This window comes from Vipera ursinii, assembly GCF_947247035.1.
Source record: "Vipera ursinii genome assembly, chromosome: 10".
Lineage (NCBI taxonomy): Eukaryota > Metazoa > Chordata > Lepidosauria > Squamata > Viperidae > Vipera > Vipera ursinii.
This window is the reverse complement of record NC_139520.1, coordinates 7,958,795-7,978,067: the sequence shown is the minus strand read 5'-3', so window position 1 is coordinate 7,978,067 and position 19,273 is coordinate 7,958,795. Positions and strand designations below refer to the sequence as shown.

Genomic DNA, 19,273 nt, shown 5'->3' with positions numbered 1-19,273 from the left:
TTCTGGGAGTTGAAGTCCACAAGTCTTAAAGTTGCCAAGTTTGAAGACCACTGGTGTAGATAGTCCTTGACTTACAATCACAATTGGGAGAATTATTTCTGTTGCTAAGCAAGGCAGTAGTTAAATGAGCAACTCCTTATTTTATGACATTTTTGCCATAGTTACCAGCACTTGTTATGGGAATCACCTAGTCATTAAATGAATTTAGCTTCTCCCATTAAACTGGGTTCAGGACTGGACAAGTGCTGCAGTCTGAACGAAAAATATAAGAACTACATTGAGTGAATTAAATGTCGAATAATTAGCAATTGATATATGCAGTATACTGGCTTCTGTTTAGATCAAAAAGATCTTGCGAGGTTTCCAGTTTGAGCTTTGGAAGCATGGCAAAACCCAGCAAGGCTTCTTTAAGGAGATGTATCTTTATGTCTATGGATATTCTCAGTCCTCTAGGTCACGGTTGTCCCAAAGATGCTTTTTCACGAGGCAACTGGACTTTCTTGTTTTTCTTTGAAGATGTTTCGCTTCTCATCCAAGAAGCTTCTTCAGCTCTGACTGGATGGTGGGGAATGGAAGGATTTATATTCTTTGCAGAGAGTTGGTCTTTTGCATTCCACAACACAGTCCTTTCAGCAGTTCCAAGAAGGCTCCACACCCATTTGCACTATCCAGGTGACCCTGGGGACGCAGACAAACCTCCAAGTGGCCTCAATGATTCTCTAAAAGATTGCAAATGACCAGCTGTCTGCAAGGAATATAAATCCTTCCATTCCCCACCATGCTTGGATAAGAAGCAAAACATCTTCAAAGAAACACCCCCAAAGAAAATACAGTTGCCTCCTGAAAAAGCATCTTTGGGTATCTTTATGTACATGGTTATGAATAAGTGACTAAATCTTCAACATTGCACGGTGTTGATTTTTTTTTGGAAAATTGAGCTTTGGGAAACTTTTTAAATCTTTCCAGAAAAATAGATGAAGCAGTTTGAGAAGGAACGTCTTGCAGATTTCTTGGCATGTTCTCCTGCTGCTGTAGTTTGATCTTTGGGCTCAACAATAAATCAGCACTTTCTGCCAGATGCAGTCTATGAAAAGTTGAAGCATGTTTTATTAGCCTCAGCACATCTGGGGGAAAAAAATTCATTGTCAGGAAATTGGTCTAAGCCAAAATCCTATCATGGTTGAGAATGGGAGTAGAGTTATGATTTTGCCACTAGAAAAAAAAAAAGATCCGTTTTGATATCTATATTTAAATCATGGAAAAAATGCCGAAGTCTCTCGGGTCAATTTCCTTCAGGGAGAAATGGGAGAATACCAGTGGAGAGGATTTGGGGTCAGAAAAAAGGAATTAAAAACCCAGCTAAACAGACAATGTTGGATATGGAGCTCCTTCGGGAAGGCGCCTGTTGATTCAACAAGGGACAGTGCAAATCCCACAGTGGCGAGTGTTATTTCCATTTGCGTGCCTTTCCAGTCCCAACCCACCCAGCTGAGATCATGTCAGAGTTTTGCTGATGTCACGAAATCCTCTAGTGACTGAGGCTCATGCCTTGGATAAGAGGTTGGGAAGGAAGGGAAAACAGTCATGCGTCATTTCTAGTTGATGTACAGTGTTTAGACATGTCTGTTTTATTCGGCTTTAATCTGCTGCCTCACCGTGACTAGGTCTACATACTATGTCAGGGATAGGCAACCTTGGCTCTTTTATGACTCATGGACTTCAACTCCCAGAATTCCTAGGCCAGTAGGAATTCTGGGAGTTGAAGTCCCATGAGTCATAAAAGAGCCAAGGTTGCCTACCCCTACACTACGTTGTCAATAATACAGGTAATCCTTAACATACAACAGTTCATTTAGTCACTGTTCTTACAACAGGACTGGAAAAAGTGACATGACCATTGTTCACACTTACGATCATTGCACGTGATCAAAATTCAGGTGCTGGGCAAGTGACTCACATTTATGACGGTTGCAGTCTCATGTGATGATCTTTTGTGACCTTCTGACAAGCAAAGTGAATGGGGAAGCCAGATTCACTCAACAACTGTGTTACTAATTTTATAACTGCAGTGATTCACCTAACAACGGCCTTAAAATGGGGCAAAATTCATTCAACAACTGTCTCACTTAGCAAGATAAATTTTGGGCTCAATTGTGGTCGTAAATTGAGGATTACTTGTATTGGAGATTCTAGGTTTAATAAATATTGTTGTGATCAGTTGTTGTTTTTTTTAATTCATTGTGAATTCCAAAAATTAAAATACAGCACAAATTTTAAAAAAGGTAGTGATTATAGAATTAAGGGGGGGGAAAAACCCTTAGAAACATTATGGTGGTTTAAATAAAGCAGCCATATTAAAAATAAAATTAAAAACTAACAGAAGGGGAAAAAAACTACATAATTACTATATACGGAGATATTAAATTCATTCAGTTCTTAAATTTGTGATAAGAAAGGGCATAAAAATTAGACCATTTGATATAACGGTGAAACATTCATAACAAATAAAATGCTTAGACGTTTTATCGGTGTCATGTCATTAGAATAAGTTTAGAAGGATCATGTCACATTTCTTTCTTTGAAAAGTAAATCCCATTGAATTTATTATTATTATTATACAGGAATCTAGTCAACTAATGGTCAATGCTAAATTGGTGCTAGATAAAGGTCAATGGAATTCAGGGAGGCTGGACTTGGGTCTCTTGTGGCAACGCAATGACTCCATACTGATGACATGTTTAACCTCACCTTCCAGTTCATCCTGCTCTTTTCCTACAGGAACTCAGGTGGAAAGATGACCATCAGTGTGGTGGCTGTAAAGAAGAGTAGAACTGTTCATGGGGGGTATAGGTGTTCAGTGGTTCTGATAGCTAAATATTGCCCTTTCGCTCAACTTCCAGGAATAGATTTAGGGCAAAAACCTGGAGGAAACTTCTACCGATAGATATTTGCTTTTACTTTTGCAAACACTCCATGGCAGTGGGAAAATAAAAGTGTGGTTCAGGGTGTCAGAGTACAGAAACTGTGATAAATCAAGGAGTTAGGCAGGGTTACATCCTGGCTCCTATATTGTTCAATGAATATAAAGGTAAAGCTTCCCCCGCACATGCATGCTAGTCGTTTCCAACTCTAGGGGCCAGTGCTCATCTCCGTTTCAAAGCCGAAGAGCCAGCGCTTGTCCGAGGACGTCTCCGTGGTCATGTGGCCGGCATGACTAGACGCCAAAGGCGCACGGAACGCTGTTACCTTCCCACCGTAGTGGTCCCTATTTTTCTACTTGCATTTTTACATGCTTTCGAACTGCTAGGTTGGCAGAAGCTGGGACGATTAACAGACGCTCACTCTGCTACGCGGCACTCGGGATTTGACCCGCCAAACTGCCAACCTTCTGATCAACAAGCTCAGCATCCTAACCCACTGAGCCACCGTGTCCCTACTCATTGAATATATAACCCCCTTAATTGACAAGGTAGGGGGCATGATGACTGAGCAGCTAAAGGAAGACACCAAGCATGTCCTCTGGAAAGCTAGTACTTGAGGGGCTGTCACAGAAAAAAAGGGATTGACTTCTTCTCCCAAAGCACCAGAAGAAGGCAGGACAAGAAGTTACGGGTGGAAGCTCATTAAAGAGAGTTCCTAGCTGGAACGAAGGAGACATTTAAATGTGAGCAATTAATCAGTGGAACAGCTTGCCTTTTGGAGTTATGGGTGCTCCATTGCTGGAGATTTACAAGAAAAAAATTGGACAGCCGTTCATCCAGAATGCTGTAAGATCTCCTGCCTTGGGTAGGGGCTTGGACTGGAAGACCTCCAAGGTCCCTTCAACCCTATGATTCTGTGGTTCTATCGCCTTGGTAGGGAAGTATAAGAAAATCCTTGTAATGATTGGCTTTGCCCATATGGAACATTGAAGCTGTTGCTTATTATTTTTTTCATATTGTTCCTTTTGTCAAGATATTGGTGCACATTCTTTAACCCCATTAATAGCAAATTACTCTGGTCATCCAGATGTCTTTGTACTGTGGTATTTATTTTTTGATGGAACTGATGTAATCTTTCTGAATACTACAGATTAAGGGGATAATTGTATGATTATTTAGCAAGAGCAGAATTTACCCTAGTATTTTACATCCATCAGCTGTTTTATAATTTGCATTTTAGTTTATTACTTAGTCATTTCACTGTAGCAAAGCATTCACATCCTAATTTACTGTTTTTGTTGCATGATTAGGACAACACAGTCTTCTTAGCATTAGTTATTTAGTTAGTCTTTACTGATTTTATAGAGTTAATGCTATTAATTCTGTATTCATCTACTGTATTCATAGCTGTATGGATGCTTTGTTATAGCCACCTGTATCTTATTTTACTGGTCACAGTAAAAACAAGTTCCAGCTTTTCTCTTTTCTTCATTATCATTACCATAGCTGTTCACTACTTTCAATTCTGCATAATATGAATAGAATAGATATGATACCTAGCCTTGCAGTGGGTGGATTCCTTCCTTCCTTCCTTCCTTCCTTCCTTCCTTCCTTCCTTCCTTCCTTCCTTCCTTCCTTCCTTCCTTCCTTCCTTCCTTCCTTCCTTCCTTCCCTGCATCCCACCCTCCCACCCACCCACTAATGTTTCACTGCATTGAGCAAGTCAGGTCCTTTGTTTTTTTTTTGAGAAGTGCAGAATCACATCCAAGAACAAATCAAAGGTATGCCACAGTTTGTCTCTGGAGGTTTATGAGTATCTTCCCAACCCCTTTCTGGGCTGGGCTGGGCTGTAATTTTTACAGTTACATTTCCTGAAGATAACAGTGCATTATGCAAAGAGGTTAAATCCTTCTGGCCCCGACAGCTGCCGGGAGCAGATGTCAGAAAGATAGGAGGTGGGGTGGGGTGGAAAGAGAGATTCTTCTTGTCCGTTTTCTTCACTGGGAGGCCAAAGAGAAATTAACTCTGAAGAAGATCGATTTCAAAATACAGCATATCCTCCAGATATCCAATCTTTCCTGCCCCATCTTTAGTGGCAGACAATTTTGTTCCGTATTCTCCAGCTCTCTCCTTCCAAAAGTAGCAATCACATTTTTTTTCTGAGAAAAGTATATACTTAGAAGTCTGTAGCTATAGAGCTCAGTGAAGGTCAAAGAGAAGGAGGAACAGACGGAGGAGGAGGAGAAAAGAAGAAGAAGAAGAAGAAGAAAGAAGAAGAAGAAGAAGAAGAAGAAGAAGAAGAAGAAGAAGAAGAAGAAGAAGAAGAAGAAGAAGAAGAAGAAGAAGGAAGAAGAAGAAGAAGAAGAAGAAGAAGAAGAAGGAAGAAGAAGAAGAAGAAGAAGAAGAAGAAGAAGAAGAAGAAGAAGAAGAAGAAGGAGGAAGAAGAAGAAGAAGAAGAAGAAGAAGAAGAAGAAGAAGAAGAAGAAGAAGAAGAAGAAGACGCTATTGTTGATGCTGTTCTTGTTATTTTGAGTGCCTCTTTTCATTGTCTGCCATCAACCATCACTAACTGTTCTAACAGGATTCTTCTGTTAAGTTACACGGGAGGCTAGATTTGCATGTGGAGTCTGAGGTGGGAGTAAATTAATGGCGGGGAATGTGATGGGGGAAGTGATATTTGAACTACTGTAGCTTGTTGAAATCTGCTTCATGTTTATTTTCAACTTCTTTTGCGTCTCTCCCCTGCTGTCCAATCTTTATTTGATGAACCAAGCAGGCTAAATAACAGGAGAGCACCAAGACTGTGTTTTTTTTCCCCTGTTAAACTTCTTCAGCCAGGCAGAAAAACATAGTCTGCTCTGACTTGAAAACGTTTGTTTTTTACTTAAAATAAATATCAGAAAAGTGTGTTGTGTCTTTTGCCGTGCGCTTTTCAGCAAGAATTTTACATTGGATCCTCTTGTTGATGATTTGTGTAGGATTGCCATTCAAATGATTTTATTCTAAGTAGCATGGTGCAAAAGTGGTATCAATGAGCTTAAAACAATCTCTTTGAAGTCCAACAATTTTTAAAGATCAAATGCCCGCCGATCTTCCATGGTGAAAACTGCATTTTCAAAGGCTATTGAACATTGTTGGTTTTGCTGGATAAGTCTTATGTTATTCTCTTTTATTTATTATTAGATATTGTGGGTACTTAGGTATTTTGGTATTTGAAAAAGTGATCCACAAAAATGAGCAATGTTCAGTATATCCTCCAAGATGATAGATAGTTGGATGGATAGATGGATGGATGGTTGGATGGATGGACAGACAGAGGCATTGTGTTTGATAATATAAAAGACATGCTCCCATGTAATCGTATATATAGTTGTTTGTTTACAATGAAAGGCTTACAATTTAATATCAAGATAAGGCAATATTTTCCCCAAGCTCATAATCTAGAAAGATAGAAAACAGAAGGAAAAATGGATAGAAAAATATTTTGGGATGGTTTGAGGTGGTTACTCAGCAGGTCAAATCATATACAGATTTAATTATGTTCTATCAAGTGCTAAAAAGATCTGCTTCTTAGAAAACATTTTTTTCCTTTTTGTGGATATTATGCCAATTGCATGTTTTCTTGAGGTGAAATCAAAGCAACTCAACAAGTCAGTGTAAGAAGACAAAGAGGAGTGATGGAGGTCAAGTTTCCACATCAGGCTTTATCCAGCTTGTCACTCCTCCATTTGGTCTGTCTGCACATGTTTTCCTACAAACCCAGTGAAGGAAATGTTACGCAAAAAATTTCCTTTAAAAATAAAATGTTAAAAATTGGAAGTGTTGCCCAACCTGCCTTCAAGAGCTAAAAGCGGACAGAACCTGGATGTGACCTTGAAGTAAACCTTAAGTAAATATCCTATCTGTGTTTGTTTTTTCCTAGAAAAAGATCTACAAGTATAAGAAAGTGCTCAGTAATCCAAGCCGCTTAGAGGTGGTCCTGAAAGAGATCCGGACTTTGGTGGACATGGCGTTAACTTCCCCTTTGCAGGATGAATCCATCCATCAAGCTCCTTTAGAAATTGTTTCCAAGTTGCTTTCAGAGGTATGTCTTTGGCAATGATGTCTCTTCATTTTTGTTTTCCATGATCCTAACCAAAGAACTGGTAAACCTAATGTAGGAGATTTTTAAATTAGAATCTGTCTCCTTTGTTTGGAATGAGTGTAGATGGGAACTTGTGAACGATTATTCTCAAGAAGGAAACCAACTGAATCATCATCAGCAATTGAGTTCACTGGTTTGGTGGTTCTGGGAGAATTGGAAGAGATAGGAGATGTTGCTGGGGGGAAACAGAGTCACAGGTGTTGCAATATGCCATGTTCTCTTTGTCAACACCTGGATCTTTTGAGGGGGTGCATCATCATTTAGCCTAATGGGTGATCCTCCAGGCTGATTGGAAATGGGCCCCTGTGGGAGAACAAAGTAGATGGATCTGGAAACCCATGCAGATTGATGATAATGGTAATGAGTGGCCATTGATTTCTTAATGTAATCGCTAATGTAATGCAATTTCAATTTTATAAATGTAATCTTAAGGTTAATCTCAGTTTTATAAATATAACAATGTAACCTCAATTTTCAGGCGACAAATTTAACTACTCAAGAACATGAAAATATTATTGTGGTAAGTTACAAAAACTCCTTTATGGGGGGCGGAATAATCTGTTTCCTTCCCTGAGTGACTGCTCTAGGGTATTCATTTTCCCCAATTTGTCTCTGCCATTTTTAAAAAAAACTACAGATTTAACATGGTTTCATTCCAGAGATACACACTCAAGAAATAGCTTAGGGCAGCATCTTGGGAGTTTGGGAACATTGTTTTCATTTTTTTCCCCTAAAATATTTGGAGAGAAAAAATAAAGTTCAGAAAACTGCAAGAATTAAATTTTACATCCCATTTGTTGCGTAGCTTGTATTATTAGCATTTATTTACATTCAGAGTCTATAAGACTTAGTAGAATGTAAGGACTGAAAGGGATATTGGAAGTGATTTTGTTCACTGCAAGGAACCCATATAGTTTGAACAGTTGGCACGATCCTGGTCCCATCAATTGTGGATCTAGGAACCAAATCTCTCTGCCATGGTATGTCCACACTGGAACACCTTTCTACCTAAGATTTATATAGATCATCTTGACCTTTTTGAAGTGATCCCCTTCAACTCAGCTACTTCCCCGGGCCAAATTTGCTCTGAAATTTGTGAGCTGGCAAAAGTCATACCACCTTCAGCCTTCCCAAAGGGGTAGAATAGGATTTAGAATGTGAATTGGTGGGCTTTTACAGGATCAGAAATTGGATAACAGGTCTTTATCTGGGCTAGGGCAGGAGTGTCAAACTGCTGGCCCATGGGCCGGATGCGTCATGCCGAAACAATGCCCACCCCATTGCCAGCAATGGATAAAAAGTCGCAATACATTGCGACACATCACGTGACGTTGCGAATTTGATAGCTCTGGGCTAGGGTAAGCTGCCTCAACAAGATGCCCCATAGATGCTTTGCCATTCCAACTTCTAAAAGAAAGATTTTGGCCAGTTTATGGAAAGAGGATGGATAGATGGATGGATGGATTTGGACAAACTGTGGGAGAAAGCGGAAGACGGGGCCTTGCGGGGGATCGGACATGACTTATCAACTGAACAACAACAACACGTGGATTAGGAAATTATTTTCATTTCAGTTCTCAGGAGGTTTTAATAACAGAGAATTTTATTTCTGCTTGAGTAGCATTAGTCAAATAAGTCAGTCTTCTAACAGGATAACTCATTCTTGAATATCCATGCTGACTGTTTGGCTTGGACATAGGCCTGTGGTTTTTGTGTGTGTGTTGGTTGTCTCTTCAAATGGAGAAGATATTCAAGTGGTTTGGTTCCCAAAGAATTGATGCTCTGGAAAAGAATTGTGAGAAAGGTTTAACAGAAGCTCTTCCAGTCTTAAAAAAAAACATCTGTTTTTGCAGTCTGGTACCTGGAATTCTTTAGCCCCAGGACAGATTAGACCATGGTCCTTTGCTGAAGAATCTTCTGTTTTGACAATGCTTCATAATTTACAATAGCGGCAGCACTGATATAATCTTATTAACACCCACTGTGGCCGCTGTTACTCTTAGTGCCATTACAGCATGTAACTGCGTTTGGGTTGCCTAGCAATGGACAGAGAAGGGATGAAGTTAGGAGTTGGAAAACAAGAGCTTTGTTGGAAAGGAAGAAGTTTCCACTTGCCCTGGAAAATTCCCATGTTCCTGGTTTTGTTTTTGTTAGATCAGGAAACACTTTGCTGGCTTGACAAACAGGGCTGTTACGCCAAGGGTGAAAGATGAGCCCACATTATCAGAGGTGGAAAAAGATCTTCAGAATGTCTTAAGTAATATCTTGCCCAGTGTTTGGGATAGGGAAGACCAGATCCTTATTACCGCAAGAGTACTGAAAAACAGAAAGGGAAGAATAATAATGGTTTCTGAAAGCAAATAGCAGAGCAAGAAACCACAGCTCTTCCCTATATAATTGCACTTTTCCCCTGGGATGCTCCTCATCCATCAATAACAGTTAAATTGCCACCGTGACCACTGTTGAACCTTCTTCATTTAACCCTGTTAAATTTTTTATTTTATTTTATTTTAATTCCATTTATATCCCGCCCTTCTCCGAAGACTCAGGGCGGCTTACAAGCTTAGCAGTAGCCTTCATTCTATGTATATGCCTGCTTATTAGGGCTTTCACACACACCCCCCCAAGCGGCATTATTACAAAGTCAGCTTAATTGCCCCCAACAATCTGGGTCCTCATTTTACCTACCTCGGAAGGATGGAAGGCTGAGTCAACCTTGAGCCTGGTGGGACCCGAACCTGCACTAATTGCAGGCAGCTGGTGTTACTTAAGGAGGCATTAGCCCACTGCTCCACCAAGGCTCTATTAAATGTGGTTTAATGAAATGTGGTTCAGGATTCCAAACAACTCTTTTATTTAATCTTCCATAGTAACTTTTTTGCCTACCTTTTGTTCATTTTATTTGAGATGGAAGAAGAATCTAGAACCTATTTCTGATATAACTACCAGAGTATAAATTAATATAAACGTACTATCATCCCTTCATCATTTTAGGCACTTGCTCCTTTGCTGGAAAACAACCACCCACCACCTGACTTGTGTGAATTCTTTTGCAAGGTATTTCTGATTTCTTTGTTTCTTTCTTTGTTTTTGTTTTTAAAAAAATTTGCAACCTACGTCCAAAAATTTCTTCGTGCGAGTTCTTTAAACAGGTTAAGGTTTTGTTTGTAGAGAGCAAGGAAGGTAACCTTGGTGGAAATACACAGAAACTGTTATCTAGATAAAAGGGGATAAAACTTTTTTTTTTACTCCAGAGAAACTTGATAACATTCAGAAGCTGCTAAAACAGATGCCTCCCTTACCGGAGCAAAAATGGAGGAGATACAGCACAATCAGTCTAAAGATGCTGTTATTGTAACCCCTCTCAATAAAAGTTGTTTTAGCTTTCTGCAGAGTTGATTTCTTGCTGATCTACCTAGCGAGGCTTGTCCATAACTAGAGTCCTCCAAGATTGGCATGGATTGTAAACACCATGATGGGTGGGTTGGTTGGGTGGGTGGGTGGGTGATAGATAGATAGATAGATAGATAGATAGATAGATAGATAGATAGATAGATAGATAGATAGATAGATAGATAGATATAGATAGAGATGATAGATAGAGATGATAGATAGATAGATAGATAGATAGATAGATAGATAGATAGATAGATAGATAGATAGATAGATAGATAGATAGATAGATAGATGGCTTTTTTTCTCATAGAACGCTCAGAACGGAGTTCCGGCACCTTTTTTGGATGGAACCTTGTAGGGTAGGCAAGGCAGGTTGTATGACATGTGTGAGTTCCGGCACCTTTTTCTTTTACAAAAAAAGCACTGGATAGATAGATAGATAGATAGATAGATAGATAGATAGATAGATAGATAGATAGATAGATAGATAGATAGATATAATAAATGATAAAGATACAGATGATAAAGATACAGAGATAGAAACAGAGATAATGAGATAAAGGAGCAAGCAAGCCAACAACTGTCTGGGACAAAAATTCAAACGGAGGGATGCTGCAGTATTTATTAACAACGTTATAGAATGGCTGTTTTGATGTGCTTCCAATTATAACCAGGACCTTTTAATGCTATTGAAAGAAATAAGTCAACTATTAAAATTCCTAATCTAATACTGGGAATTTGGGGGTGCAAAATGCTGTAATTCAGTGGACCATTGTTCAGCCTTAGATCTCGCTGGCTTTTGAGAGAGATGGTTTCCACGTCAGTCCCTGACAGCTTCAGAAAGAAGACGAACGGGCAATATGAGACATAACCTCTGTGATCCTGACTGAGAAACGCTTTTGAAGCCCTTCACAAAGATCTATCCAGTAGATTTGGGGAATAGAGCCCTTATAACTGATGGTTAGAAAGAAATGCCCTTTTAACTTGTTAAGATTAATAGAAACATTGGGATTATTTATTTATTTATTTATTATTTATTTTATTTTATTTTATTTTAATTCCATTTATATCCCGCCCTTCTCCGAAGACTCAGGGCGGCTTACAAGCTTAGCAGTAGCCTTCATTCTATGTATATGCCTGCTTATTAGGGCTTTCACACACACACCCAAGCGGCATTATTACAAAGTCAGCTTAATTGCCCCCAACAATCTGGGTCCTCATTTTACCTACCTCGGAAGGATGGAAGGCTGAGTCAACCTTGAGCCTGGTGGGACTCGAACCTGCACTAATTGCAGGCAGCTGGTGTTACTTAAGGAGGCATTAGCCCACTGCTCCATCAAGGCTCCACCAAATTTATATACCGCCCTATTCCCGTAGGACTCAGGGTGGTTTACAGGGAGAATTAAAATTATTAGCGGCCGTGGATCATGCTTCTTCTCACCTCTTTTTAAACACAATAATCTCTTGACGCAGCATTGCCGAGAACGCCCGCGATCCATGGTGGTTATAGAAGTGTTCACTCCAGTGGTACAGAGAATCCTAAAACATAACATGGTGAGTCCATCGCTTTGTTGTCTTGGTTCAGAGTTTTTCCGCACAAAATCTTCACAATGCTGCTATTTTAGGTGGTCTCTTATGTCCACGTAACATATCTATGGAACAAAGAAGCAGAGACAGCAGTACCTTGGTACTCAACTGCATTGAAGCTCATCAAATTTGGTACTCAACGCATTTTGACACAAACATTCTGTCCCGGTACTCCTCATTTGTTTGGTAATCAATGGACAAGCTAGAACTTGTCGTTGTCGGCTGCCTTGAGACTCACTACATTATACCTTATGGGAAAAATTGTCATCATTTTTGGTACTCATTGTGCCTCCCAGAACCAATTAACGATGAGTACTGAGATACCACTCTGGTCCTAAAACACTTAGTTTCATTCTTCAGTGAAAGCCTATCTCCCTGTTTAGCTAAAAAGGGAAAATTGGGGAAAGTTTGTGGTTCCCCCCCCCCTCCTAAAGGCTACCTCTTTGTCTTTTGTGAACAATGGAAAACATAGAAAGCAACTGTGGAATAACATACTTTTTCAAAAAAACGAATCACGGAATGGTTAAGTAACTATTCATGTACTGCTCTTCTGCCTTTCTGACTGAAATGTTTTCTAGACACTATTTAATGGGAAGACTTATACGTAGAACTTACCTCATTTTGATACTGGTGAAAAAAGAACAGGCTATGCATTACAGGTAAGAACAGAAATGTTCTTCCCTCCTTCAGCAGACACTGTGATTTATTTTCACAAGTGCAGGAAGACAGGTCTTAGCTCTTCTTTGCTCATGTACTTGTTTCATATTACTGACTATTATCCTTGAAGTTGAATCAAGGAGCATCATTTGACTGTAAAAGCTGCTGAAAAAAATTATGTACTGCGCTTCCCCCCCCCTTCCTAGCATCTTTTTTCCTTCCTAGGGTCTGTTTTTTGGGGATCAACCGAATGATGATCTATTGGTTGTGAGAGGAATTGACCAAACAGGCTTGTCATCCAAGTCTGGATTTGCATTGTATGCTAAATCGAAAGCCCGTTATGATTCATAGCAAAATGTAGGCTAGGCCAGAATATGTTATGAATTAGAGCAGTCCCTCCTTCCCCAAACCCCTGAAAATTGCTATCAAGTGTTAACAAAACTGGATTCAGTAGCCTAATGATTTTATATTCTTATGTCCGTCTCCATTTTCCTGTAGAATAGAGATCTTAATCCATTGAAACTAAGATAATTGCTTGAGTAGTATTTTTTAATTAGGCAGTAACCTTCCTCTGAATCAGTTGCAAAAACCTTAGGATGAAACAATCACCTTTATGCTTTGCATCAAATCTATTGGTTTACAAGTAGCACACACCCTTTTAAAAAAAAAACAGCACCCAGGCTGATTTTGCAAATTTTTGCAAGATGTTACAACATGAAATGGCTTGTGCCAGGGGGCTGGCATTTTGCCTGCAACTTTTCACTTGGCTGGTCATATGTCTGCCTATTGAATCTGGTGGCATTTTTCACATGTACAATTTTTTAAAAAAATAAAAAATAAAAATCTGCACAGCCATTCAAGAAAGAAAAGCTATCTTAGAGGGAGCCAAATGTGGGATTATCTTAAATAGTGTCAGTTCCAGAGTAGGCAAAAGACAATTGACAATCAGTCGGAGCTGTCATGGAAGATCCTTTAACTGCAAGGGTGCTTTGACTACCCAGAGCAGAGATTTATGGCCTGCCTTAGCAACTTCATTTTCTTTGCAGCTGATGTCCAGATGTTCTGCTTTCGCATTGTCCCAGCTCCAGAGGGGCTCAATCTTCTTGGTCATGATGAATTTGGAGAACTGCCATTAGTCATATCATACAAACATTTGTTATGCTAATGGCATTCTAAGTGGAGGCATAAATTTGCCAAAACATCTTAATTCCTTTTGCAAGTTTGTGCAGTCCTATTTGCTGGCCACGCATGGGGATGATGTACACAAGCGTTTGGCCAACGGACTGAGGAATTTCACAAAGAAAGGAGCAAAAGGCATCACGGTGGGCAATCAGTCATTTATGTCCATACTGCCCGCTCCCTTTCTGAACCAGTCACATTTGCAACGTCTGTCTAAACTCTTCCTGAACTTTTTTCATACCAGTTTTTACAATAGCCATGCCTTCACTGCTAGATTGGGCAAATGTTGTGGTGTGGCCCCCCCCTAACAACATAAAAGGGAAGGGAATATCTTCATTTGGGTACCTAGCAATTTAGCTGTGCCCTCTTCCACACTAGAGGGACGCAGAGGGACACGGTGGCTCAGTGGGTTAGGACACTGATCTTGTCGATCAGAAGGTCGGCAGTTTGGCATGTCGAATCCCGAGTGCCGCGTAGCAGAGTGAGCGCCTGATACTCGTCCCAGCTTCTGCCAACCTAGCAGTTTGAAAGCACGTAAAAATGCAAGTAGAAAAATAGGGACCACTACGGTGGGAAGATAACAGCGTTCCGTGTGCCTTTGGTGTCTAGTCATGCCGGCCACATGACCCCGGAGACGTCCTCGGACAAGCGCTGGCTCTTCGGCTTTGAAACGGAGATGAGCACCGGCCCCTAGAGTTGGAAACGACTAGCATGCATGTGCGGGGGAACCTTTACCTTTTACTTCTTCCACACTGATAGACAGAAACAATAGCAATAACAATAACACTTAGAGTTATATGCCATTTCATAGTGTTTTTACAGCCCTCTCTAAGCATATTGACCCCAGCAATCTGGGTCCTCAGTTTACCTACCTTGGAAGGCTGAGTAAATCTTGAGCCGGTTAGGATCGAACTCCTGGCTGTGGGCAGAATTAGCCTTCAATACTGCATTCTAACCACTGTGTCAGCACTGGGACACACTTTACAATTCCTCCCAACCACCACCTCTCTTTTCACAGACAAACATGCTTAGTTATCTTGGGCTGCTTCCCCTTCCTTCTGTATAGGTATTTTCCCCCTAAAATGTTAGGTCTCTCTGTCCCTTGACCTCGTCAATTCCTGGCTCTCATTTGGGCTACATAAGATTCTGAGCTCAAGAATAAATTCACTGTTGATCTTTAATGTTTGCAGTGGCCCGTAGCTTCCATCCACAATGGAAGTTATAACCCAAAACCTCTGGAGAACGTTTGGTGGCAGACTTTGTTGGACCAATTTAGACTACTGTGTGTCCCACCATCCACCCTGCATGCCTTATTTCCAAGTAAAACTGAAGACCCAAAATGTTCAAAGGAAAGCAAGGATGCCTATTGCCTGAAGGTATCCACTGAGCTCGGCCTCCGAAGCTGTGGAGCTCACCAGTGTTGTAATAACACAACAGCAGCAAATTAAATAAACTAGCAAATTTGCTGCTGTTTCGTGACATCTAAAAAAAAATCAGCTGGCTGCCTCAGCTGCCTCTCTCTGCCTCAGAATTGGCTTGGCCCTATTTGGCATGTTTATTCTTTTTGCAAACTTTCCTCTTGGACCACGTTTCATTCAAGCAGGGGAAGAAGCATTTTCTAAAACACCACATCTACAAACAGCAACTTCAAAGCTGTGGAAGTTTGCAAGCAATTAAAGCAATTCCCATGGTTGTTTAAAAGCAACTGGCTTCCCCCCCCCCCCATTGACTTTGCTTCTCTGAAACCACCTGAAAAGTTCCCAAACGGTGATCACATGACCCAGGACACTGCAACTGTTGTAAATACCAAGAATTCAAATTTTGCTTGCCTGATCTTGAGACTGCTATGACCGTCACAAGCGTGAGGACTGTTCCTAAGTCCCTTCTTTCAACAGAATAGAAATAGAATAGAATAAAAATGTTATTGTCACTTTAAATGTGACACTAATCAGCATACATTAAAAATGAAGTTTTGTTGCATTCAGCTCCCCCCCCCAAAATACCCTTATGCACCTACCCACATGCACACACATACACAACACAGAGAAACATGCCAGTGTAGTTCAAAGGTATCCATGAATGCCATTGTAACTTTGAATGATCACAAAATTAATGGTTGTAAGTCAAGGGATACCTGTATAAATACCGATTAAAACTTTCCATTCCTCAAGACATCCTTATTGAAAGTCCACACCTTAGCACTTCCAGATCTTAACTTATCTCCTTTTTTTCTGTTTTGGACAGGATTTTGGTAAATGTCCTCGGTTGCGGCTTTTTACCCAAGAGTATATTCTGGCCTTGAATGAGCTGAATGCAGGCATGGAAGTGGTAAAGAAATTTATTCACAGGTAAATATTCGTGTGGTAAAAAATAAAAATAAATCTCTCCCTTTGTAGGATATTCATCCTTTCTTCATGTCAACTGTTTTCCGTGCCAGCAGCCTTGATAGCCAACATTTTGCCATGAGTTTAAAAGTTGTTTTCTCTCCACGTTGGCCTATAATTTAGCAGCCCTTCTCATTCTGTGAGAATCCACTTCCTTGCTGTTTCATTTCCATTCATCAGTAAATTATTGAATCAATCCAATAAATTGATTTGAATTGATTGAATAAATTATTCAATCCAACAAAACTGAATCCCAGCAATATTTACTCGGTCAATGACCAGCGAAAACTTAAAAAAACAAAAACAGAGTGAAGCAAATAAAACAACAGTAATGTACTAACAACTAGTAGAACACACCACAGAACACAGCACTCACTCCTGTGTTAGGTTAATAGAGTTGTTAACCTGGCTGACAGATCTAACACATTAATAAGCATAAGATAAAAGTAATTTTGAAAATTTTATCGGGGTTTCCCAACTGGGACACAGGGGTGCAGCATTCTGCAATCCCGATGGAACTAAGTTGGGGGAACTGGATTTACACATTGTGTGGTCCTTGGTGCTGTCTAAGTTTGGTGGTTTTCTTGCAGATGTTTCATTATCCTACAAGGTAAACCCCACTTCTAACACTGATGATGTTACCCAGCTGGGTCATGAAACTTCTTCAAGTAAACCATCAAGCTCAGAGAGCAACAAGGATCCCATAGTCATTCTCCTCCTCCTCCTCCTCCTCCTCCTCCTCCTCCTCTTCCTCCTCCTCCTCCTCCTCCTCTTCCTCCTCCTCCTCCTCCTCCCAACCCCACACTCTTCTAACACTGATAATGTTACCCAGCTGGGTCATGAAATGTCTGCAAGAAAACCACCAAGCTCAGCGAGCAACAAGGATCCCATAGTCATTCTCCTCCTCCTCCTCCTCCTCCTCCTCCTCCTCCTCCTCCTCCTCCTCCTCCTCCTCCTCCTCACCCCAATCTCTTCTAACACTGATAATGTTACCCAGCTGGGTCATGAAATGTCTGCAAGAAAACCACCAAGCTCAGAGAGCATCAGGGACCCCCTCAGTTCAAGCCTGAGCTGCAAATATCCTCTTCTGTTAGACTTTATGCTTGCTCCTGCCTTAACGATGTGGATACACCATCTCACATCCCTGCTCTGTCATTCCAGTATGCACGGGCCGACTGGTCAGTGTCCGCATCCCCGGGTCCTTCCGAATCTCGTTGCCGTCTGTTTAGCAGCCATTTATTCTTGCTACGAAGAATTCATCAACAGGTCAGTCACTGCATCTCCCAGTGAGCCCTTTCAGGGAGAACCATCAGAGCAAGAAAATGAATTTGCATCCAAACGTGTTAAGTTTGTCCCAGCAAACTCTGCAAGGACAGGTGGGTGGAGGTGTTTCTCGATATTGGGGTGAAGCTGTGGGGAACGGGGCAGTTTTGGACTTTTGCCAGCATGACGTGGGAGACCTTCAGTTGGTACGTAGAAGACCAGCCATCTCACCAGGAGGCTATTTATTAACTCTGTGAAGCTCAGAAGCCTTCTGGTGAAGAGGCATGGGCTTGGCTTCAAAAACCAACACAAGAGAGCACATTGCTTCCAGCTTGTGATCTTTATGAAGAGAACTGTGCTGCATGAGCAGAAATAAATTTATATCTTGCATGGAATCAGAGGAGAGCAGAATAACAGAGCTGGAAGGGACCTTGGAGGTCTTCTAGTCCAACCGTCTGCCCAAACAGGAGACCCCAGACAAGTCCAGACAAGTGGCTGTCCAGTCCCTTCTTAAAAACCCCTAGTGATAGAGCACCCTCAGCTTCTGGAGAGCAAGCCGTTCCACTGGTTAATTCTTCTCACTGTTGGGAAGTTTCTCCTTCATTCTAGGTTGCTTCTCTCCTTGATTAGTTTCCATCCCTTATTTCTTGTCTTACCTTCTGGTGCTTTGGAAAATAGGTTGGCCCCCCTCTTCTTTGTGGATCTGTACTGATCCACAAAGATAGGATGTTGTTGTTGTTGTTAGCTGCGAAGTCGTGTCCAACCCATCGCGACCCCATGGACAACGTTCCTCCAGGCCTTCCTGTCCTCTACTATCTTCTGGAGTCCCTTTAAGCTCACGCCTACTGCTTCAGTGACTCCATCCAGCCACCTCCTTCTCTGTCGTCCCCTTCTTCTCTTGCCTTCAACCTTTCCCAGCATTAGGCTCTTCTCCAGTGAGTCCTTCCTTCTCATTAGGTGCCCAAAGTATTTGAGTTTCAGCTTCAGGATCTGGCCTTCTAAAGAGCAGTCAGGGTTGATCTCCTCTAGGACTGACCGGTTTGATCGCCTTGCAGTCCAAGGGACTTGCAGGAGTCTTCTCCAGCACCATAGTTCAAAGGCCTCAATTCTTTGGCGTTCGGCCTTTCTTATGGTCCAACTTTCACTGCCATACATTGCAACTGGGAAGACCATAGCCTTGACTATATGCACTTTTGTTGACAGGGTGATGTCTCTGCTTTTTAGTGTGCTGTCTAGATTTGCCATGGGTTTCCTCCCCACGAGCAAGCGTCTTTTAATTTCTTGGCTGCAGTCCCCATCTGCAGTGATCTTGGAGCCCAGGAAAATAAAATCTGTCACTACCTCCATTTCTTCCCCATCTATTTGCCAGGAATTGAGAGGGCCAGATGCCATGATCTTGGTTTTCTTAATGTTAAGTTTCAACCCAAGTTTTGCACTCTCCTTCTTCACTCGCAACAAGAGGCTCTTTAGTTCTTCTTCACTTTCTGCCACTAGAGTGGATGAGATATCTACAAAGATAGGAGGAGATAGGATCTGTCCCGATTTTTAAAATATCCTTAGGTTGAGAAAAAAAAAACAGGTAGTTTTTGAGTTATGACCGGTTGTTTAATGACCATTTGAAATTACGATGAGCCCAGAATGGATGTTTTACTGCCCATAAATCACTTTTGGCCAGCCAATTGTCTGAAATGGTATAGGGTCTCCTGCTTGAACAGGGAATTGGACTAGAAGACCTCCAAGGT

At 41.0% G+C, this 19,273-nt stretch overlaps 1 protein-coding gene across 1 annotated transcript in view; it reads left to right on the top strand.

The window, feature by feature from the left end:
* Positions 1-19,273, top strand: part of CMIP (c-Maf inducing protein) — a 164,820-nt gene that overhangs the window by 126,042 nt on the left and 19,505 nt on the right. Inside the window, exons 4-9 of the mRNA XM_083370369.1 lie at positions 6,844-7,005; positions 7,544-7,585; positions 10,060-10,122; positions 11,935-12,015; positions 16,129-16,232; positions 17,430-17,534. Coding sequence (XP_083226495.1) covers positions 6,844-7,005; positions 7,544-7,585; positions 10,060-10,122; positions 11,935-12,015; positions 16,129-16,232; positions 17,430-17,534 — 557 coding nt within the window. The remainder of the gene's footprint in view (positions 1-6,843; positions 7,006-7,543; positions 7,586-10,059; positions 10,123-11,934; positions 12,016-16,128; positions 16,233-17,429; positions 17,535-19,273) is intronic.